Source organism: Mirounga angustirostris, unplaced genomic scaffold (genome assembly GCF_029215605.1).
Source record: "Mirounga angustirostris isolate CCGP_5_RB_7025 unplaced genomic scaffold, mMirAng1.0.hap1 SCAF_2, whole genome shotgun sequence".
In the NCBI taxonomy this organism is placed as follows: domain Eukaryota; kingdom Metazoa; phylum Chordata; class Mammalia; order Carnivora; family Phocidae; genus Mirounga; species Mirounga angustirostris.
In genome coordinates, this window is record NW_026991710.1 from 55,381,838 (window position 1) to 55,406,695 (window position 24,858).

General features: G+C 36.7%; 1 protein-coding gene across 7 annotated transcripts in view; it reads left to right on the top strand.

The window, feature by feature from the left end:
- Nucleotides 1–21,555, top strand: part of YTHDC1 (YTH N6-methyladenosine RNA binding protein C1) — a 56,442-nt gene extending 34,887 nt beyond the window's left edge. For 4 of the 7 annotated variants that reach the window (XM_045881064.2, XM_045881065.2, XM_045881066.2 and 1 more), the window contains one exon: nt 64–21,555. In XM_045881064.2, coding sequence (XP_045737020.2) covers nt 64–288 — 225 coding nt within the window. In that variant the 3' untranslated portion in view covers nt 289–21,555. The remainder of the gene's footprint in view (nt 1–63) is intronic. The other 3 variants (XR_010409413.1, XR_010409412.1, XR_010409411.1) reach the window with 3 other exon arrangements.
- The last annotated feature ends 3,303 nt before the right edge of the window (nt 21,556–24,858 follow it).

Sequence of the window (24,858 nt, forward strand, 5' to 3'; positions counted from 1 at the left end):
ATATAGGGACCATAAGTTCCTTTTTTTTTTTGACATACCTAACCCATTTCTTACCTTTTCTAGCATGATTATGACATGAGGGTGGATGATTTCCTTCGTCGCACACAAGCTGTTGTCAGTGGTCGGAGAAGTAGACCCCGTGAAAGAGATCGGGAGCGAGAGCGAGACCGCCCTAGAGATAACAGAAGAGACAGAGAACGAGATAGAGGGCGTGATAGAGAAAGAGAAAGAGAGCGATTATGTGACCGGGACAGAGACCGAGGGGAGAGAGGTCGATATAGAAGATAATGCGCTTTTGGAAGCACTGATTGTTTAAAGATAAAAAAAATCTTGTATTTTTTTTGTGTGTGTGTGTGTTTACAAGTAGTAAATTTATTTTCAGCGGTCTACTTAAAGTTCATTGTGTAGAAGGGTTAATTAAATCCCTCTTTGTTCCAAGCATGCGGTATAATAAGAACTGGAAAAACTCAAATCCTCCAAAAATGCACAGTTGACAGTTTGAGTTGACACTTTTATTGGAGCAGAATGGAACAGTCCAAGAATGTAGATATTGATTCATTCTCCATAAATGTTCATCTACTTATAGTGTGTTCATCCTAGAGTTATTTTTTGTTTTTCTTTTTTTTGGATCCTGATTGATGACTGCCATGATATTTTGCTTTGATGTGTTTCTAAACGTAGTTGCACACGGTTCAGTAACAATAATGCTGCTATCAAGTATGCAAATATTGAAGTATGATGGTTTGACAGGATGGCAGTGTTGTAGCAGCCTCTTTGTTTCTCCCTTTCCCTCTTTTTTTAATCTTAAAAAGTCACTTTTTATTTTTCTTCAGTCTTCAATGATGAGAGCAATATTAAGAAGACATTGCTATCTAATTTTTAATCTTTTTAAATAAAAAATTCCTATGTTCAGTAGCATGGTTGATGCTGTCATTTAGCCTTCCCCTCCAAACTGTATACATTGGCTTGGAATGTTCACAACTTGCGTGTGTGGCAGCGGAAGATAATTCCCATATTCTACATTGCTACTGTTTTGTATAAAATAAATTGGTAAAGATTGACACTTAACCTGTTGTACTTCTTTCTTGTCTGGGTGCAAGTTTGTTTTCTTAGGCATTAGTGGACATAACATAATGCTTTGTGTTTAGGAAGTGTAGGAACCCTGGTTCCCCCCCCCCTTTTTTGCATATTTTGGCAGAAATGATTGCCCTAGGCCAATTATGTTAAAAGCGTAGTTCTATTTCTAATATAAGTACTAATGGTACTTGATGGAATTATGTTGATATTTGGTTAAGTATTTATTCTTTTGATAACATTTTTGGATCTACTCTGGTCACAGGATTGTTTTCTTATTTCGGGTTTTCTGTTGTTTTCATCTGCAATAAGTGGACTATTTTAAAGATGTTTTTCTATTTTACTTTTAAAATATACTTTTAAGTTACCTCTTACAGGTACATAGTTTAAGTTATCCATCAATCCTTCCCAATAGTAACAAGCTATATAAAATAAAGGGCCGCACAAGAATATAGTTTATGAAAGATTTTTTTGCATTTCAGTTTCTTGAGTTATACCTGAAATTTTGGCTTTTATTAAGTTGAATATTTAAAACATTTGGGGTATTTAAGTATATGACCACTTTTTTCATGGTGTCCTACTTACCTTGCAGTCTGTACCAAATCATGATCACAATTTTATATTTAATCTGTATTGGTCTGAAAAGGGGAATGCAGAAACTTCACTCTTGAAAGATACTTAAAACTATCAGTTTACTTCTTTTATATTCTCCCTGGCATTTAGAATATTTTTTCCATGCACTCATAATCAGTAGTTTTATTTACCTGTTTCAAAAATAAAGCCTAAGGATTTATTTTAAATATGTGCAGTGTGGTAGAGAAGAAGGAACATTTCTCTAGGTGATAGGGAACCTGGGTTCTAGTTGCTTTGCCTTCAATTAGACTGAAAACGGTGATATTGGTGGTCACTTCACTGATGTTTGTATTCATCAGAAACTTAATAGAAGTTAATAGCTAAGGGTTTTTTTTTTTCCCCCATGCCTTTTAAACTGAAAACTTCTAAGATGTAGTGGAATCACCAAAAATTTTTTTTTTTTTTTAAAGATTTTATTTATTTATTTGACAGAGACACAGCGAGAGCAGGAACACAAGCAGGGGGAGTGGGAGAGGGAGAAGCAGGCCTCCCACTGAGCAGGGAGCCCGATGTGGGACTTGATCCCAGGACCCTGGGATCATGACCTGAGCCGAAGGCAGACGCTTAACGACTGAGCCACCCAGGTGCCCCCAAAATGTTTTCTTAAGAAATAAGCCATTTTCCTGAAATAATAGTAATACTAATAAGAAATTGTAAATCATATTGAACAGTTAAAGGTACTTTGTGCTTCCATTACTAATTTCATCCTCCTGTAACATCCCTCTTCCTATTTTATAGATGAGGAGATAGGCCCAGAGAGATTAAACTTGCCCAAGAGGACAAAAGTAGCAATTGATGGAGCAAGTTTCCATATTTTTATCTAATTTGGTGTTTCCAAGGAAGCCATTTGATCTGTTTTGGAAAGAAATAGACCATAATATATGTTTAAAACAATGGTGCTAGGTTCTACTAAGGATATTAAACATATTTTCTTCTAGCTTTTCTTATTAAGGAGAGGATTTTCCTGAAGTGTCCAGTCACTTAGAAGTTAACCTATGCTTTGTATTTTGGGTGTTAAGCTTATTAACTATCCACTTAATTTATTCTAAAAAGCTACCATGTATTGAGTTCTTACTAATAGGCATTATTCTGTATACTTATGTTAGCTCATTTAATCCTCACAGTAACTTTTCTCCTGATTTTTTTTTTTTTTTTTTGATGAGAAAACTGACAGGAACATGGTATAAAAGATTGCTTTATAATTTTTTTCCCCTATGCAGAGGAGTCAAAATAATAGACCTGTAAAATTGAAATGTTTGATTAGCTAATTGAAGACATAATTTTTCTTACTGTGAGAGGCATGGTTTCTTCCATGGACTCTGTGATGTTAATTCTAAAAATCTCTACATTGGTAACATACAGTCCCATATGTTCAAGTCAAAAACAGAAAATTCAGTTATTCAAAGTTTAGAAATCAGTCTGGGATTTTATTATCTGGAGTAAAAGTTCAAGGGAATGAAATTGCATTCAGGTATGTCATTTCTCTTTTGGCTTTGCTTTCCCTCTATAATGGCTTTATTCTTAGTTGTAGTCTAAGTGTTCTAAAAATGTCCATCACCACCTCCAATCTTCCATTATCCATATACTTAACCAGTGTCAGAAGGAGAGAGACCAGTTTTCCACTGAGTTCTGTATCATTTTCTCAGAAGGACTGAATAGCCATGATAGTTTTCATGGAGCCAGTTCTGATCTAATGTGTGTTCAGGGAAGTGGGGTTCTTTGACCAGCCAGTGTGGGAGGCAAAAGAGGCAGGTGATAATACGGTCAGCTCCAGGGGAATTACATCAGGAAGGGCAGTTTCCAAATGACAAAGTAACAGATGTCTGATCAAATTTAATGCACAATCTCATAGAACTATTATCTGAATGTCTGACTTTTCACTCACTGAGAATATTTTGTCATAGGCATAGCTTTCTTCTGGATATCTCTTTTCATCCTGCTGTAGAATGCATTGGTCACTCTTCTGAAGGACATAGATCCTGCTTTGTCATACTATTAAAATTACCCCAAGGGATGTTGGATGTATGGAATAAGAAAAAGGAAATGAGAATTGTTGCCAGCATTTCACTGACTATTCTAGTTTCCTGACCTCAAGGTAAGGGTGACTGACACATGAATTGTTTTATCCTGATTTTTAAAATTGATTTGGATAGAAAAAGTGCCTAATGCAATTTGGTACACTTACTAAAATGAGACACATGACATTATTGGGCCAAACTTCCTTTTTGTGGGGTGGGTGGCAAACTTCTAGACCTCAAGTTCACTGTAATAGGGATAGGAATCTTAACAGCTTAATTTACAGTCATCCGGCTCATCTAATTTTTTGCCTCCTCCTCGTTTCTAACTCTCACACTTTTGTGTTTCCCTTTCAGTTTCTTCTTTCTGTGTGTCTGTGTGGCATCTGAAAGACTGTTCAATCCTACTAATGATATTCAGGGTGTAACAGGTCAGTAAACTCTTGTCGTAGATTTGGCTTCCACTGATGTCACTGAAAGGAACTTTATTTTTAAATTATATGGTAGGCAAGAAGACAGGCGGCTACAGTTAGCCTCTCAAAGTTTCTAAGGGACTCAGTGATTCTGAAATGTAAGTTGTTTTTAGCTGAAAATATTAAATCAGTTGGCAAATAACTGGCTATTCGAATGCAAAGATGTGTACTTCCTGTTCATTTGTAGTATATTTGAGAAGTAGATGAGAATTTTGGTACAAATTAAGACTTTTTAAAGATTTTATTTATTTGACAGAGTACAAGCAGGGGGAGGAAGAGAGGGAGAAACAGGCTCCCTTCTGAGCAGGGAGCCGGATGCAGGGCTTGCCCGCAGCACCCTGGGATCATGACCTGAGCTGAAGGCAGATGCTTAACCAACTGAGCCACCCAGGTGCCCTGATACAAATTAAGACTTAAGTGGTTTTTATGGGAACATTCCCTTTAGATGAAGTATTTTCCATCTATTCAACTTTAGAGAGTTTTTAACTGAAATCTATGGGGATAGAATGTTATTGGGATTAATTTTAAGCTTAGAACATTAACTTGTTCTTTTTTTATTTTTGTGTTTTCAAACTTTAAATGCATATGAAATATATACTATATACAGACTTCCTTTTGGGGATTTTGGATAAGGTTAAATCCCCATTTTTGTCATGTCTTATTTCAAAATCACATACCCATGTTCTGTTGTATAGAAAACCTCATGCAAAAACTGGGGCTATCATCATACTTTGTAAGCAGACATCTTTAGAAACCTACATTGTAATATAGCAGCTGTCATTACTGCCATGAGGACACACAGTTTTGAGAATTTGAGAACAGACCCCACTAACTTTTTATTATTAAATGTTAAATAATGGTTATGGTGAATGTTACTGATTTCCTATATGGCCACCATTCTTTTATTTATCCTGACAGTTCTTTAACTGTCACTTAAGTATCCTGTCCCACCTTGTGAATTAGGAATAGCTGGCCCCATCCTCAGAGTAGACTTGAGGATTTAGGAATAGCTGGCCCCATCCTCAGAGTAGACTTGATTGGCCTATATTAGTTTATTCCCCTAGGAACTCCTAAATCAGTAAGGGCATGGCATTCCTTTTGCCAGGGCTTGGCTTAGAACTGAGCAGTTTTACCATACATAGATAGGCCAGTGAAATGCCATGGGAGTTTTTCTGAGGATTTCTGGGAAAGAGATTTATTTGCTCTCAGGAGACAGACACTAGAAGAGATACTTTTTCACCTCAGGGAACTAAAGTATGTGACTGAAGCCTGGAATTGTTCTACTATTTTGCCAGCTTCAGGAAACTGGTTTAAGATGAATCCAACAAACAAGAAGACAAAGCCCGAATTACCTTGCATGATAGAATAGAATAGAACTTTTTTTAATCTTTGAGGAACTTTTCTTTTTCACTGGACCTTGAAACAAAGACCCTGCAAGTACAGTCAAGGATTTGGAAAGAGGTCATAGATCTGAATAAAATATAGAGGATGAGGGCGCAGGATCATTAGGGACAAACACATTATGTTAAAGTACATTTCAGCTTATCCAGAAGTCATACAGGGATATGTCTTGTAACTGGACTCATCAGATCCAAGTGTGGATGTGGAGGAAAGGTGCTCAGAGCACATTGGAGTTGCATAATAAAAAATAGGGTAAGGAGGAAAATCAAAGGAGAACTTTTATAATGTCACATTTAATCATCATCTCTGGTGGGTGCTTCAGACTTTATTGCATGCAATAAAGTCAGGCTTTTTGGTTTTTGTTGTTTATTTTGAGCCTCATTATTTTAACTCAATAGCCCACAATCGTATTTTTTAAAATTTGAGGTATAATTGACATACAACATTATATTAGTTTCAGGCATACAAGATAGTGGATTTGACATTTATATATTTTGCAAAATGGTCATCACGAAAGTTTGGTTACTGTCTGTCACCTTACAAAGTAATGCAATGTTATTAACTATATTCCCTATGCTGTACATTGTATCCCTGTGACTGCTTTTATAACTGGACCTTTGTACTTAATTGCCTTCACCCATGTCTTCTCCCACCACCACCTCCCTCTCTGGCAACTACCAATCTGTTCTCTGTGAGTCTGGGTTTTGTTTGATTTTTGTTTTAGAGTCCACATATAAATGAAATCATATGGCCTTTTTCTCTGTTAGACCTATTTCACTTAGCATAATACCCCAAGGTTTCTCCGTGTTACTCAAATGACAAGATATCATTCTTTTTATGGCTGAGTAATATTCTAGCGTGTGTTTGTGTGTGCACGTGCACATGCATGCGTGTATCCTGTCTTTACCCATACCCATTTGTTCACCAGTGGACACTTATGTTGTTTCAATGTCTTGGCTGTTGTTAAGTAATGCAGTGAAAGTCGGGGTGCATATATATCTTTGAACTGGTGTTTTCATATTCTTTGGGTAGATAGTAGTGGAATTGCTGGGTCACATGGTAGCTATAAAATTTTTTGAGGAACCTTAACACTGTTTTCTGCAGTGGCTGAATCAATTTACATTCCCACCAACAGTGTACAAGGGTTCCTTTTTCCCCATATCCTCAACCACACTTGCTATTTCTTGTCTTTTTGATAATAGCCGTTCTTACAGGTGTGAGGTAATACTTTGTGGTTTTGATATGCATTTCTCTGATGATTAGTGATGTTAGCACTTTTTCATGTATCTGTTGGCCATCTGTATGCCTTCTTTGAAGAAATGTCTATTCAGATCTTTTGCCTAATTTTTTTTAAGAATTTTTTTTTCCTTGAGAAAGCACACATGAGTGGAGATGGGGAGGGGCAGAGGGAAAGGGAGAAGCAGACTCTCCACTGAGCAGGGAGCCCAGCTCAGGGCTCAATCCCAGGACCCCAGGACCATGACGTGACCCAAAGGCAGACACTTAACTGACTGAGTCACCCAGGTGTCCCTTTTTGCCCATTTTTTAAATTGGATTCTTCTTTTGCTATTGAGTTGTTACTAATTCTTTATATATTGTGGATATTCAGCCTTTATCAGATACGTGATTTGCAAGTATTTTCTGCTGTTCTGTAGGTTGCCTTTTCATCTTGTTGATGATTTCCTTTGCTGTGCAGAGGCTTTTTACTTTGATACAGTCTCACCTTTTTATTTTTGCTTTTGTGGCTTTTGCCTTTAGAGTCCTATCTAAAAAATCATTGCCAAGATCAATGTCAAGGAGCTCGCCACCCATGTTTTTCTTCTAGGATTTCTGTGATTTCAGGTCTTAAGTTCAGGTCTTTAATCCATTTTGTGTTAACTTGTGTATGGTGTAAAATAGTGATCTAGTTTCATTTTTTTGTTTGGGGCTGTCCAGTTTTCCCTGCTAACACCATTTATTGAAGAAACTTCTTTCCTCATAGTATATTCTTGCCTTTGTTGTAAATTAATTGACAATATATGCATGGGTTTAATTTTGGATTCTGGATTCTGTTCCATTGTTTTGTGGTTTTGTTTTTTAAGTAGGTTCCATGCCCAGCGTATAGCCCCATTGTGGGCCTTGAACTCATGACCCTGAGATCAAGATCTACACTGAAATCATGAGTCTGATGCTTGCCTGACTGAGCCACCCAGGCGCCCCACCAGTACCCTTCAGTTTTAATTACCATAGCTTTGTAATGCAGTTTGAAATCAGGGAGTGTGATGCATCCAGCTTTGTTCTTTTTTCTCAAGGTTGCTTTGACTATTCAGGGTCTTGTTTCCATACACATTTTATGATTGTTCTTCTGTTTCCATTGTAAATGCCATTGTGATTTTGGTAAGAATTGCATTGAATAGGGCGCCTGGGTGGCTCAGTTGGTTAAGCGACTGCCTTCGGCTCAGGTCATGATCCTGGAGTCCCGGGATCGAGTCCCATATCGGGCTCCTTGCTCAGCAGGGGGTCTGCTTCTCCCTCTGACCCTCCCCCCTCTCTTGTGCTCTCATTCTCTCTCTCAAATAAATAAATAAAATCTTAAAAAAAAAAAAAAAGAATTGCATTGAATATGTTGTTTTGGGTAGTATGGACATTTTAACAATATTAATTCTTCCCATCTGTGAGTACAGAGTATCTTTCCATTTATTTGTGTCTTCAGTTTCTTTAGCAATGTCTTATAGTGTTCAGTATACAGGTCTTTCATTTCCTTGGTTAACTTTATTGCTAGGTATTTTATTCTTTTTGATGCAATTGTAAATGTTTTTTCTTAATTTCTCTTTCGATAGTTCATTATTAGTGTGTAGAAACGCAACAAATTTTGTATATTGATTTTGTAGCCTATTAACGTTACTGAATTTATTAGTTTTAACAGTCTCCTGAGAGCATCTCTATAGGCCTCTAGAAGTGTGCTATACCAGAAGGCTGGCCCTTAGGCCAAAGCTCCTGGAAATAGGCCTCTCTCTCAGAAAGACTGAGGATGTGCTTCTGTCTGCTATCTGTGCAGTACCCTTGGGATAGTAATCTGCCAAGAGCTGCCTTTCCAGTTGTTATAGCCCATGGGACCCAGGAATGAAAGCCCCACAGGCCTCCCAGGGCTGAGTGATCAAGGGCTTCCCCTGAGTTGCAGCCATAAGGTCAGGGACACCAGATGTAAAAATTGGGGATCAGAGGAGTGTAAAAGCTTCCCTCTGGGGAATTCTGGCACTCTGGAGAGTGGTTGGTAGAGGGAGAGTATGAACATGATGAGGAGGGGGGGGATGTTGTCAAAAGTGGCTCCCAGCAGCCTCCATCCCCTGAGAGTATCCCAAAAAACTCCTGCCTTTCTGGCCAGTGCTTTTAAGGTTAGCAAATGAGTTTCTTTCACACAGGTTTGGAAGCTTTTCAGATAGCTGCTTCTGCGCTGGGCCCTGTGGTGAGTGATTCTGCATGCGAACCCTTTTTAAGAGCTGTTTCTCAGTTCATTACAGTCCTTTGGGTCTTGTGGACATGAGCCCATTAGCTTTCAAACCATGCGTTTTGGGGGTCTTAAAGTTGGGGTGCCCAGGGGCGTCTGGGTGGCTCAGTCGTTAAAGTGTCTGCCTTCAGCTCAGGCCATGATCTCAGGGTCCTGGGATTGAGCCCCGCATCAGTCTCCCTGCTCGGCAGGAAGCCTGCTTCTCCCTCTCCCACTCCCCATGCTTGTGTTCCTGCTCTCGCTATGTCTCTCTCTCTGTCAAATAAATAAAATCTTTAAAAAAAAAAAAAAGTTGGGGTGTCCAATTTGGGGGACTAAGCCTTTGCTCTTCAGGAAGAAGTTTCAGGGTTGTGAGTTCCCTCCCAATTGTGGTTCACTGCACTGGGGGTGGGGTTTAAGTGAGATTGGGTCTCAAGCTCTCCTGTTTGCCTTAATGTGGCCTCTTTCTCATTTGCCCAATGTAAAGGCATTGCTTAGCTAGTTTTAAGGTCTTTCTCAGAAGTAATTATTACATATGTAGCTGTAGATTCCATGTGTCTGTGGGAAGAGACAAGTTCAGGATCTTTTGTACGTTACTATCTTGAACTGCCTCCTCCAAAAACACTATCTAGTCTTAGAGCTTCATTAAAAAGGTTAAGCAAATCTGAACTAGTATTTGTAAGTATATTCAATACAGCATGTCAGTAAATTTACATTAAATTCAACAAAAATGTATGATACGTTTTCAGTGGGATACTTTGGGAGATAAAGAGATAAAAAAGACAATCTTGGGCGCCTGGGTGGCTCAGTTGGTTAAGCGACTGCCTTCGGCTCAGGTCACGATTGTGGAGTCCCAGGATCAAGTCCCGCATCGGGCTCACTGCTCAGCGGGGAGTCTGCTTCTCCCTCTGACCCTCTTCCCTCTTGTGCTGTCTCTCATTCTCCCTCTCAAATAAATAAAAAAAATCTTAAAAAAAAAAAAAAAGGCAATCTTTGCCTTCAAGGAGGTTAAATCTTATATGGAGATAAAATACATATTCAGGGGGCGCCTGGGTGGCTCAGTCGTTAAGCATCTGCCTTTGGCTCAGGTCACAATCCCAGGGTGCTGGGATCGAGCCCCACATCGGGCTCCCTGCTCCTCGGGAAGCCTGCTTCTCCCTCTCCCACTCCCCTTGCTTGTGTTCCCTCTCTCACTGTGTCTCTCTGTCAAATAAATAAATAAAATTAAAATAAATAAATAAATAAAATAAAAAATAAAATACATATTCAGGGAGAATGTGAGTTTAAACTCAGATGATGAAGCAGGATTGTTTGGGGAAGTGGATGAGATTTAGAAATGGTATAGACGTATGGGTGGGGTTTTGGAAATGGGAGAGGACTATAGTTGAAAATGTATTCAAGGCTATGTTAGAGCTAGATTGCCAGGAATTATTTGCTGGGGTTGTTTTTTTTAATGTAAATAATACTTCGGAAAATTCTGAAGTACTATAATTATCTATTGAAATTACAACAGTAGTAGATACCCCTTGAACAAATATTAAATCAAAAAGTACATAAAATGTGATAGTCTCACTTTCCAATCTTAATTTCCATGGGCAGCGTTATCAGTTTGATATTTATTATTCCAGGCTTTTTAAAAATATTTATATAATCATCTGTATGCTTTGTTTTAAGATTATTATTTTAGAAAATAATGTATATTTTTGCAAAGAGCTTTTTTGCACTGCACAGTGTACCATGAACATTCTTCTCAGTTAGTGTGTATTGAATGCCTTTTTTTCTTTTTAATGGCTTCATATTTTCTAATAATGAATGTACCAAAATGTCTTTTATCCATTTACTTATCCTTGGACAGTTACAGAACTTCTAAATGTTGCTGTTACAACTATGCTATAATGAATATTCTTGTACCTATATTTTAATACTTAAACTATTTTTCATAAGATAGTCTTGAATGATATGGTTTGGTCATTTTACATTTTGATAGGTATTGTCAAGTCATTCTTCAAACAGTTGTACAATTTACTTAAACAGTCTCTGAGATTTGCCCATTTACTATATTCTCTTATCAGTACTAGAATATTTAGAGCCCTTAAATTCCTGTGAGTCTAACAGGAGAAAAACATTATTTCATTTTTGTATTAGTTTGTGTTTCCATACTTACTTATAAATTTGAGCATCTTTTCATAAATTCATTTAACCATTTATATTTCTTTTCACGGCAATTGCCTTTCCTAGTCTCTGCTCATAGATTTGTGAGTACTTTTTTATTATGCTTTAAGTATGTGAATAATACACACATGAATATTAATTGTTTGTGATGTGTATTCTCTACTAATGATCAGTTATCTGTTTATGGTATCTTCCTTCATACAAAACTTTAAATCTTCATACGGTTAAATACGTAAGTAGTTTATTTATGGGCTCTTGATTTTCTGCCGTTTTCACTGCCAGTTTCTTTTATATATTTTTAAATTTTAAAGTTTTTTTTTTTTTAAGTGTGTACTATTTGATCTGAAATTTCTTTTTCTAAGAATATGGCTTTGGGATCTCATTGCATATTGTCCCAACACCATTTATCATTGAGTAATCATGTCTGAATGATTTTCCAAGCCTCTTTTATCACACACTGAATATCTGTATACACCTGGTTCTGTTTTGGATGCTGTTCTGATACTTGATCTCCATATCTATGTCTGCACCAGGGCCGTATTTTAAAGCTGTGGTCCACCCTGTGTGTATTGTTCACTTTCAGTTTTCCTTTTTGTACATTTAATATTATTCCATAATAACAGTATAACATTTTCGTGCCTTTTAAAAATATTTTTGGGATTTTGAAATAGATTCATTGAGCCCATTAACTCTTTGGAGGGAATAGTTTAAATGTTGAGATTACCCATCCAGGTACATGGTAGTTCTTGTCATTTTTTCATGTCTTTGTTTATGTTTTTAAGTAAATCTTTATATTTTTCTTCCAATATGTATTACACATTTCTCATTAGGATTATTTTTATTTATTTTATGTTTCTGTTGCTATTGTGACAAATTCTACAATACCTTATGATTGATTTTTTTTCTCTCTTAGGAAATAAACTGATTTTTATTTATTTAAAGATTTATTTATTTTTAGGGGTCAGGAGGGGAGGGGCAGAGAGAGGGACAGAATCTTCAAGCAGACTGTCTGCTGAGTGTGGAGCCAGAAGGGAAGTCGGGCTAGATCTCACAACCATTAGATCATGACCTGAGCCAAAATCATGAGTCAAGATGCTTAACCAGCTGAGCCACCCAGGCGCCCTGGAAATAAACTGAGTTTTGATACTGCTCTTATATTTGGTCATCTTACAGAATTTAAGTAATCTGTGATAATTTTTCATTTGTTGTGTTTGATTTTTCTCAACACCATATTACTCACAAATGATGACAAATTTTCTTCCTGTGTTCCAAATTTTATTATTTTTACATATTTTTCTTTTGAATTGGCCAGGCTTTCCAGTACAGTACTGAATAGTTAAGATTAACAACTAAACATTCTTGTCTAGTTCTTGACTTTAATGATAATACTTCATTGAGGAAGGGGAAAAAAACCAACTTAGCAAAAACTTAAGAACTCATACTTGTGGTTGAACATATCAAATGGTATCTATGGGCTTATATTGAAAAAGAAGTATCTTACGATCAGCCTTATTTAACCATTTCAGTTTCTGTTTTTGCTGATAGTTGTCACATCTCTAAATAATAGTATATAGCTGTTTCAAAATTTATAAAGTTTAGATAATATATATGTATTTAATAAATTTATCCAACCCTCATAAAACTTTTGCCTCCTTCCAAATCAGCCGTATTTTTAGTCTCAGTTCCTCCACTGAGAAACTGTGACCACTATCTTTTTTTTAGAGAAAGTTTCACTTGTCTCTTCATTTTGTAAGATGAGGAAATTGGTTCTTCTTTCCTTCTACTTACCTCTTTACCTCCATTAACCTCCTGCCTTCAGCTAACTACTCTAAAATATGCTGCTTTTACATTGTCAAGGTTGATAACGTTTATGTTGTTTTGTAGCTGTAGTTAAAGCTTCTGTCATTTGTAGATTGATTCTTAACATAGTCCATAAATACCATTTTCTTTGCTTTGTATATTGCAACTATTCACTCCAAAGCCAAATATACTGCTTGCTTCTTTATGTGTTACATGTCATGACACCCATGCTCCTGAATGGGATAATATTCCTAGGGTAAATTTTAATTGGATTTCTCCCCCCCCATCTTTCTTCCTCTTTTTCCTCTTTATCTCTTTACCTCTTCCTCCTCCTCAATCCCCTTCAACACCCCCTGCCAGTAATTTTCTTCATTTCCTCACTTTTCAAGTTTCTCAGTCATCCTCTCTTTCACTTATTTTTTAACCAAGAGGTCTTCTGCTGGAGGCATGTGTCTTCCTTTTCCAACCTGACTATAGGACTTGGCCCAGCAAATCCACAGAATCACTGTTTAGTGATTCCAATTTCTTTTTGTTTCTTGGTTTAGAGTTTTGTTTTATTGGAGTAAATTCTTCACATAAGTACCTGAGAAAGTTTAATAGTCATTAGTGCTGTTTACCATATATTTTTTTCCTCTGCACACACCACCCACCTTCTAGGTTTGTATGTTTCTACTGCCTAAAGTTAACTTGCTTTCTTTAGTGAAAAGCCTCTTTTCTTATGTGAGAGTCACCAGATAGTGGCAGTTTTGTCAGCCTGGCTTCTAGGGTGAGGATAATTTGACACAGAACTTCCAGTGTAACTGCAGTGGACGTGGAACATGAGAGAGAAATACACCTTTATTGTTTTAAGACTGGAAAATTTGGGGGTTATTGCAGCATAACGTAGTATATTCTGACTGATGTAGGAAGGATGTGTGAGTTTGTCTTAATTCCTAAAATATTTGAAAGTCTGTTTTCTGAATACTTGATAGCTAATTTGGAGAGATGTAAAACTCTAGATTAATAAAATTTCTCAGAAAAATAAAGACATTGATCTGTTGTCCTAGCATTTCTTGTTGCTGATGAGATGCTGGGGGAAGTATAATTCCAGTTCCTTTGCAGGTAATCAGAAATTTTCCCTTCCCAAATCTTTTAGGATCTTCCATTTATCCTCGTTTAAAATTTCATAGTAATGAAAATTTTATGCATCCAGCTTGGCTCTCCATTGGCTGTTTTTGAAGATCACATACATGTCTACTCTGGAAAACTTCATTGCATTGTTCTGCTAATTGCTGCCTTTTTACCTTCTCAGTTCTTTTTTTCTTCAGTTTATCTTACTTGGACCCCTACCTAGATTAATACTTTCTCTCATTTCTCACACTTTTTGTTATCTTTGTCTTTTGTTTATACATTCTAAGAGATATCCTTATATTATGTTCCAACATGTCTTTTGTTTTCACGTATTTCAAGTTCAGCCACTATATTTTTATCTTTCAAGAATGTCTCTCTCAGCTTAGTTTCCCCCAGAAAGCTGCAGTTAAGACAAAGGTTTGCATGTTAGTATTTTGTTTCTCGAACTGATCCTATGAAACAGGAGTGTGGGAAAAGGAAAATGACATAAGGAAGGAGGGAAAGCCAGTACCAAGGTATCAACCTGGTCACTGTTGTGGAGAATTGGTTTCTGTCCTGCTGGGACCATCTACAGTGGTATGTAGAATAATGGTAGAGGAGAGAATGTATTATGGCTCCTGTCTCCCATTTGTCAAGGGTTCTGTATGGTGTATCTCTGCTGTATTTGGATCTTCATGTGGTCAACAGAGGTTCTCATAGGTGTCCCACACAGTAACATCGGAGAGACTCGGGCAGAAAGCAAGATTGTGCAGGACAGCTGGTAAGTGATTGGTTATCTCTTTAAGGAAGCTGACTGATAATGCAGTGGCTGAAGGGAAACAAGGGTTGTGGCGGGATAGCAGTGAAGAGGTGAGGTGGGGCAAAATTAATGATAACTATAGTCTACATTTTGCAATGCTCTTATCCCTTGGTGCCCTCTCTTAAGTCCATTCAGTGACAGAGTTTTCAACATGGTGGCCAAGTTCAGCCTTTACAAAGGGGTGTTAGTAAGAACAACCTTTTGTCCTCACTGTGCAACTGGTTCTGAGGGAATAAGTATTTATCATCTTCCTCCTTTATTACAAATTTCATATTTCCCTCTCTGTGGGCCAGCAGTTTGGCTCTTTGTTCTGAATTATTAGTCTGATGGGATGACATGAGCCTTCATCCCCAAGTTACCTTAGCCTTCTTGGACATGGTTGCTGCAAGTACATGCTTAAGAGTTAACCATTAGGCACTGAGTTCCTATCTCTCTGAATTTTAGGCATTCCTTTACATCTCCTGGGTCTTGGAACAATCCCTATTTCTTTCCTATCATGTAACTGTGATCCTAATCAGAGTAATTGTCAGAGTCAGTTGTCCCCACTAATAACTATTTTCTGTCTCACTGATACGAGGAGTCCAAAATGACCAAGTCATAGCTTTAGTTGGTGGAAACCTTACTGTGTCCCCTGATAGATTTTTCTCTATCAACCTACCCTCAGAAGCAGAACCCAGAAGAATCTGGGGATTCAAGATTTTCAGGCTTTTCCCCCAACCCCAGGTCTCAGGGTTCCATTCTTTTTCTTTCCAGGCCCTGAGTTTGGCATAGGAAGCCTGTTGAGGTTGTGAGTTGGGTCTCTTTTGTAGCTCTGCTATCTTTGCCATTAAATTCTAAACCTGGTTTTCTGATGCTTTAGAAGAAAAGAGTCTAAACACTACCAAGGAGAACTTCTTTCACAGCATCTTTCGATTTGATATTTGTTTAAACTGAGCTGTCATTTTGTTTTTACAAGCCTTCTAAAACTGTTAACAAAGCTTTTTTCACTCTATATACTATGTAATTAACGGTTGTGCCCATATAGTCTGTAAGTCAGTACTTTACTTCCCCATTCTTTACTCCCCTGTATGAATCAAAAATTGTGATTTTACTGAATTCTAGGAGTTGTCACCCTTGCACATGTCATCAGCAATGAGATGATTCTTGCCAGTTACGAGTGAATTGTCCCATTCCCAAGTTTCATCTTGTGGATCTGCTTTTAAAGCCAGCTCTGGTATATGTGATATCAGTCTGTGTTCTCCTCAGAGCCTGAGATAAGGATCAGAATGCAGTAGTTTATTTTGAGAAATGCAAGGGTTCCGGGAGTAAAGGACAGGGAAAGGTGAAACAGGAAAGTCCAGGAAAGGGAAAAAGTCAGTACCTGTGTATTACAAAGCTGATCATCACTGTGGACAAAGTTGATCATCAGTAGGACTTAATCCAACTGAGACCCAGTAAGCAGCTATGGAATATACCCACAAATGACTACCTGAAGGATAGGAGAGAACTGTTGAACATACTGCTAGATTATACACATAAGTGCTAGATGAGTTTGTTTAGCAGTTGTATGCAGTGGTGCATGGTGCAGAAAGTGAGAGATCTGTGCTATTAGGTTATAACTGTACAGTAACTCCTTGTCACAGCAAAAACTGGAGGAAAAAAAATGGGCTTGAAAAGATAGGAGATGGGGCATCAGAGGTGTGAAATATACAAAAGCTCTCCCTTTTTTGTTTTATTTTACAGTATATTGTATGGATTAAGTATTTTTGATATCTGAAGTTACTAATACAGTTAATCTTTCATTTTTAAAAATTCTCTCTTCATTAGGTCCATTGTGAGGGGGTGTGTGTGTGTGTATTTGGCACTAAAATACACACATTGCCATTTTATTAGCTTTCCCCAATGTTTGCTAATCTTTGGTTGTCTGTTTATATTTAAGAATGAGGCAATAGAATGACTCACTGGGATCTCTTTGTACCAGTGAAGGACTTGATAATGATGGATTTTTGTTTGTTTTTTTAAGTTCATCTAAGACTTTTATTTTTGGCCAACTTTGACGTTCATGCTGTTTGTATATACTAGGCATTACCTAAGGGGCCCTGTAAATGTCAGAATAAGAAAGGCTTTACTTAGATGTGTTACATTGATTCTAGTTAATTTATTTTACCCTAGACAATTTATTTCCTTTAGAAAAGGACCCAGATTTTTTGGTGGTGGGGAGAATAAGGAGGGTAGAGGTAGATAGGGTGTAGGGACCATAGTATAAGTGTCTAGCTTCTAGACTTTTTTTTCTTGCACCAGGATCCAATCCAGGATCATATGTTACATTTAGTTGTCAAACCTCTTTAGTCTTTTTTAATCTGAGATAATCTTTTAGTCTTCTTTTTCTCTTAATTTTAACACTTTTGATGAATTCTTGGCCAGTTATTTGATAGAATGACCTTCAGTTTAGGTTTGCTTGATGTTTCTTTGTGATTAAATTCAGATTGTGCATTTTTGGCAAGGATATTGCAGAAGTGATGTGCTCTTTTCGCTATCATTTTCATGAGGCATATGCTGTTAATGTATCTCATTAATGATACTAACTCTGATCACTTGATTTAAGATGATGTCTGCAGGTTTCTGCACCATAAAGTTAGATTTTTCCTTTTAAAATTAAGTATTTTATAAGGAGATACTTGGAGATTGTGTAAATATCCTGTTTGTCATCATGCCTTTGCCTTCCAATTTTAGTATCCATTGATAGATAATTCTTGCCTAAAACAAATATTACTGTGGTGTCTGCCTACTAGTGATTTCTGTATCCATAATTTCTTCTATAATTATTAATTGGAATTCTACCATGAGGAAGAACACCTCCTTTCCTCCACTTACTTATTTTTGTTTCTTTCAATATAGATTTATGGATATTTCATTTATCCTATGAGTCATGATCTATAACTATCATTTTTTTTATTTTATTGTTCAAATTATTCCAGATCTGATTCAATGGAGCCCTCTCCAGTTGTTTCGTATTTCCTTTTGACATGTTCCCATCATTTAATATACTTCAAGATGATTCATGCTTATCTTGTACTTTTCTTGTTCCAGAACTAAAATCAATCATTTGTCTAGGAAGCTATGGTTCCTATTATTGAGGAATAATACCTAGAAATTAAGATCTGGGTTGTAGCTATGCTCATTGTTGCTAGGATGTTACTGCTTCTAGGCCCTTCCTGTCAGAGTTGAGAAATATATGTATGTACAGTGTAACTTTTATTGGCAGTTGAGAAAAAACATTTTGATCATTCTAACAAAAAGGCAGGAAAAGGAGAATGCAGTGAGAAAAAACATGGTAATTAAATGTTAAATTGTTACAGGTAAGTGCAAACTTTAATGTAATACATTCATTTCATTTAATGTAATACATTTACATTAAATATGAATTAAATAAACTCACCTATGAAGAACGAGTATCAGACTTTTTAATCCACCTTTTATTGTTTAAAAGAAAAATAACTAATACAAAATGACCTAGAATTATTTTATATATGTGTGTATTTAGCCAGTACTAAGTGAAAATTAATGTAGTACTATTAATATCAAAGTAGAATAAAAGATGCAAAGTACAACGTGTGATAAAGAGAAACATTTCTATGGGTAGAAGTAATTCACTACGAATTAACAAATAAGAAAAATTGTAAGATTTTAGTATACCTCAGAAACTGATAAATCAAGCAAACGAAAAATTCATATGAAAATTCTTTTGGTAACAAAAGTTGGAAGTTGCTTATTTTAGCAACGGAAGTGACAAGATTCATCAATTGAATTCGGCAGCTCACAGAATGTATATACATTCTTTTCAAATGCAGATGAAAAACTTTTAAAATTGAACTTAGGGTCACAAATTCTAAAGTAGCTCTATAAAACAACTCTGGACTATAGTGCAGTAACATTTTTAAAAATCATTAAAAGGAAATACCCTTTCCCCAAACATAGACATTTAAGAGTACCATTCAGTGTAGTAGACGGAGCTGATTTTAACTGACTCAACCCTTTTCCACTTCTGCTTCAATTGCATATACATCCTGAAGAATAGACAACATAGAACAACATACACAGCCAAATATGAAACCAAGAAAGGATATCTGCCAATTGTTAGCATAAAAGTAAATACCATAAATAGATGCTTATAGGAGCTATTTAAAAAGTGGCTTTGGGAAAGAATCAAAAAAAAAAAGATAAGGGCCTCAACAGTAGGCATCGAAATTTACTCTTTCTGTAGAGTGCAGTGACTTCAGGCTAAAAGAGTAAATTGTAATGAAACTGGTGATCCTGCTAGGCTGCAGCAGAGGCAATCAAAAAACATTCTGAAGGGATGCTTTCACAATACAGGATGTGTGGAATGTTTGCAGAAATCAATACCTGTTTAAGATTAATTCATGAAAACTACATGAGGGGATAACCAACTGTACAAAATAGGATGATTTGCACTTAAAGATTGTAGATAGAGAAAAAAAGTTGTTTAGACATGAAAGAGTGGTTAACATAAGAATGGACTGGGTTGAGAAGGATGTATAAAACCACCATTCTAAAATTCTAGAAATCAGAAAGTCATTTATTACATGAAATATAATTGATTATTTGAAATAAAATAGAACTGAATGGTTGAATAGAAGAATGAACAAGACCAGTTGTAGAGAGAATTAGTGAATTTTCTGTTTTCCTGACTGAACCTTAGACAAAGGCCCTAGGAATTTCCAGTAAACTGATTAAAATATAGGTGTTACTTGCCAGCCCCTTACATCAGAGCCCTCCTAATTACTTGTTGTTCTTCTAAAGCTCTCTTGTTTCTAATTGTTTTCCTGACCTTAACCACCCATCCTGTGCTTCATTGCAGCATTTGTGATTGAGTCACTGTATTTGCCTCAGTTTTTGTCATTCCATTCCGACACTTGTAACTTAATCATAGCTCCAAAAGTCGTCATCTTTGGGTTAGGATATTTGATTAATTTTTACCAGTTTATATCATTTTCATTGATCTTATTGCTTTGTCAATCACTCTGAGCCACTGTCATCCCCAGAATTCTTTAGATTTTTCACAGATAACAAATTTACCCTTTGTAGCTTCTTGTCACCAAAGAAGAGTCAGTAGAAAAACACCACAGTAGAGAATGAGTGCAGTACATGCAAACAACAAACCTGAATAGACAAAAACATACAAAAAGATAGCCAGTGAGATAAAGAATTAGGGATTTGCCAATTAAATCAATGAAATACATTTCCATATCTTTTGAATTGGTAAAATACATATCCACGGTAGGAGAGGCACCAAATAATGGATCACTCTAGTGCTGGTTCAATGGCCGGCTGAACAGATTGGTGATGAGTGCAGAGTGGTTACATGTGGGCCTAACAGAATGACTCCCTCTAACCACTACTGCCCTAGCTACTACTGATACAAAGACTCTAGCCTGCTAGTGTGTCTATTCTGATTATACATTTGGAGATCAATGAGGCTACAGACTCCGTGGGCCTCCTTCGGCCTCATCTTTGAGGCTGGACTTCCCTATAACCCCCCATTTCACAAACTTCATTTTAAAATTATTCATCTGAGTTTTACCATGATGCAGTGCCCAAAGGTACAAAATCTTTGGGATTCGAACAAATGAGAAATGTGGAATACCATCTGCTGTGCCAGTTTTCAGTGTATTGTGTCTCAGCTTCAGATTCAGCTTTGTGATATTGAATCTGAACACTGTCAACATTTCTTCTTTGCCAGCTGGCTAAATGTCAAGCTTCATCAGTAGAGGACATTGGGGCGACTGCATAGTGTCAGGGGGACCCATCCCTTTAAAGGCCTCATCTTTCTTTATTATTCAGTAATTTTTGTGACTCTTGTTGGATTTTAAGAACATGTAAAGAATGTATTTCAAAATCCTAAAGATATACTAAACAGTATAAGAAAACTAGTAGTATATTCGTATTACTTATCCTTTAATAAACATTGCATTCTATATGGAATATGGAAATTAAAACTCTTGGTTACATAGTTCCTGACATAGATGGACCCAGCTTCCTACATTATTATCAATCATTTGATTTTTGTCTTCGACTTCTATGGTGCTTATGTAATTCTGGTTGTAAGCAATATATTTGAAATAAACAATACTAGCACAGAGATTATAAAGATAAAAAAAGTTACATCAGTTCTGTCATTTTGTGTAACCACTTGGGAGTTTTGTGTTTAAATTTTTTGGACTTAGACATTCCAGAACCGCTAGAATCAATCTTGAAGAAACACTTGGATAGTATTGCAATTTTGGGGATTTATAATGGGATTTTTGTGACTCTGCTGAATGTGTCTTTATGTTTACATCTTTTCCTAATTATAAGTATTACATCGCTTTATGGGAAACTTTTCAAAATTAAAAGGAATGAGAATTCCTGATCATCTATGATTGGACATAGGTTTATGTATCTGGCTGTATGGTCTAAGGATTGCAAAGATCAATTTTGACAAAGTCATCATTTGCAGAAGTTACTGCATTAAGAGAAGTAGATTGGAATTCAGCTTGGGTAGTACACGCAGAGCTTCATTATGCCTCAGGCTAACGTGTATGTGTAAGGTTTCGCTCCTTTTCTGCCCCCCCCCACCTCACTATTTTTTCAAAAAGAAATTAATGTAATTAAAGAACATTAATGCATTACTTTTTTCTTCTTTGTACTTTACTATTTATTTTTTACTTTTTAGTGAGATGATTATATATTCTAAGTTTAATAAAAGAAAATATTCATTGTTTCCTTTCTGGATATTATTATTATAATTAGTTTCATCAGTGATTATTGCTAAAAGTAATTTTGTTGTATAGAGGAATGCTATAAAAATCTCCTCCATATAATCAAAAGTGCTAAGAATGCCTCATTTCCATCCAACTGTTTAAATATATCTCCTGTCACGCAGAAGAGCTGCTCTTAACTTGGTTTGCTTTTTCTTTTTGTGGTTTACTTTGTAAGTTGTGTTCTGAGTCTAAAGGCTCTATTACCAATATTTAAAGGCAAGCGCTGGAGACCTTTTTGCTATTTCAAATGCTTTCTTATGCATGTACTTTAAAAATTGTTGCACAAAATATTTGGCTCTTTATGTCATCTGCAATTTGCTTTTCTGTGTGATGTGAGAAAAGAATCAATAAAAAGGTTATGTAAGTTTCTGTTTTGATATCCTCAGTATCCCATGTATTAAAGGAGTTGGAAATATCTGACTTGACAGGGTAAGGCCAAAAAATGGGAGATTATTATAGGAGGAGGGGAATCTTCTAACATTATAATCCAGAGGAATTGGACTAAATCTTGCTGGGCCCCACCTATCATTTCTATTCTTTTATTTCGTGTCTTACTATCCAGTTATAAAGGTTGTTCAATAAAGTGAGAACAGGAATTCAGACATATCCAAGGCTTTGTGTGGAAAATATCTTTGTCCTTTCAACGAAAGATTTTACTGGTTGCATAGTTTTAGGTAAGAAGCCAGTTAGAACCATTCAGAATTCCTGTAACAAAGGAAATTTACAGGAAAGAATATTTTGTATATCAAGAGGGTTGTGAACTATAAACTCAAAGGACTTGTCTAAACACTGTGCTAAGGCTCTTGACCAAACTTTAACTTCTCTTCCATCTGTACTTAGGTCATGGCTTGTGTCCTTAAAGATGGCCCCACCTCCTGTGTTGAGTCCTTGCTCAAGAAAATGTGATCCTGCCAAACAACAAAACATACATTGTCTAACTCACTTAGCCAAACCATTTTCAGTAATTTTCCACTTACTCCTTTCTGTAATTTTCCATTTCCACATAGCCCCCTAGTCCCTTTTTTTTTTTTTTAGGGTTTTTTAAAATTATGTTAATCACCATACATTACATTATTAGTTTTTGATGTAGTGTTCCATGATTTATTGTTTGCATATAACACCCAGTGCTCCATGCAGAACGTGCCCTCCTCAATACCCATCACCAGGCTAACCCATCCTCCCACCCCCCTCCCCTCTAGAACCCTCAGTTTGTTTTTCAGAGTCCATAGTCTCTCATGGTTCGTCTCCCCCTGATTCCCCCGCCTTCATTCTTCCCCTCCTGCTATCTTCTTTTTTTTTTAACATAAAATGTATTATTTGCTTCAGAGGTACAGATCTGTGATTCAACAGTCTTGCACACTTAACAGCGCTCACCATAGCCCATACCCTCCCCAATGTCTATCACCCAGCCACCCCATCCCTCCCACCCCCCACCACTAGCAGCAATGTCCACAATAGCCAAACTGTGGAAAGAGCCAAGATGTCCATCGACAGATGAATGGATAAAGTAGATGTGGTATATATCTACAATGGAATATTATGCAGCCATCAAAAAGAATGAAATCTTGGGGCACCTGGATGGCTCAGTCGTTAAGCGTCTGCCTTCGGCTCAGGTCATGATCCCAGGGCCCTGGGATCGAGCACGGCTCCGTGCTAGGCGGGAAGCCTGCTTCTCTCTCTCCCACTCCCCCTGCTTGTGTTCCCTCTCTCACTGTGTCTCTCTGTCAAATAAATAAAATCTTAAAAAAAAAAAAAATGAATGAAATCTTGCCATTTGCAACGATGTGGCTGCAACTGGAGGTATTATGCTGAGTGAAATAAGTCAATCAGAGAAAGACACGTATCATATGACCCTAGTCCCTTTTTTATTCCTTTCTCTTTTTATTTGTGTATAGTTCTTTTTTGTTCCCAGTTGCTCTCCCTTTAAAAACATCAGTCACCTTTGTCTTAGTTGGAGTTAAAAGTTTATACTGGAATCTCTCTTCCCTACTACAGTAGTATGAATAACATCTGTCTTGCCACCTTTAACAAGTATTCAGCTGTGTTTTTCTTTGTCAGGGGCACATGTATTCTATTTGATTTTATTTATACAGCAGATATTTCTGAAAATGCATGGTAAAAATAATCAGGCTTCTTAAGTCACAGACTAAAACGCTAGTGAGTCTTTTTCAGTTATGAGATTATATATGTCCATATTAAAGTAGAATTATTTGAGGATTTTTAAAATGAGAATTGCGAATGGAATATAATCCATCTTTATAGGTAGCATGTCTCTTTGGTTTGATGAACAGAATTGAATAATGACAAGAGTATTGAGGGAAGTAGATGTCAAAAAATACATAGGATCATTTACCCCTTAGGGTAGAATGGATTAACTAATACAATATATTTAACCAAGAGTAAAATATTTGGATGAGGCACAAGTCTTATAAAATGTGGAGGAGAATCTGTCACAACTTGATCCACAGTGGTTGAATTAAATGGAGTGATCTTACTTATGCTTGCTAGCTTACTTGCCTACTATGTCTCAAAAGTCTATTCCCTTTTTTTCTTTTCTTTTCTTAAACTTTTTTTTTTTTAAGATTTTATTTATATATTTGACGGAGAGAGAGACACAGCGAGAGAGGGAACACAAGCACGGGGAGTGGGAGAGGGAGAAGCAGAAGCAGGCTTCCCATAGAGCGGGGAACCCGATGTGGGGCTCCATCCCAGGACCCTGGGGTCATGATCTGAGGCTAAGGCAGACGCTTAATGACTGAGCCACTCTGGCGCCCCATTCTTAAACTTTTGACAACAAAACAAGCAACATTTTATGACAAGGAAAGTAACAGTTGCCACAAAGGCCAGTAGGAACCCAATCACATCCAAAGAGTGGTACTGGAACTAGGTGAGGCTGTAAGAAGCTGGGCGTAGGTACTTGGCTCCTTTATGACAAATGACAAACTCAATCCAGAAGACTGCTCCATCCAGAGGCTTTATAAGCTGATCATGATGAATGGTTGATAACCACATAACATTTTCTTTATAGCCGAAAGAAAATCAAATGATTTACAGAACAAAGTAGAAAAGATAAGTGAAATTTTCATGTGGATGGTAAAAATGAGTGCCACATAAC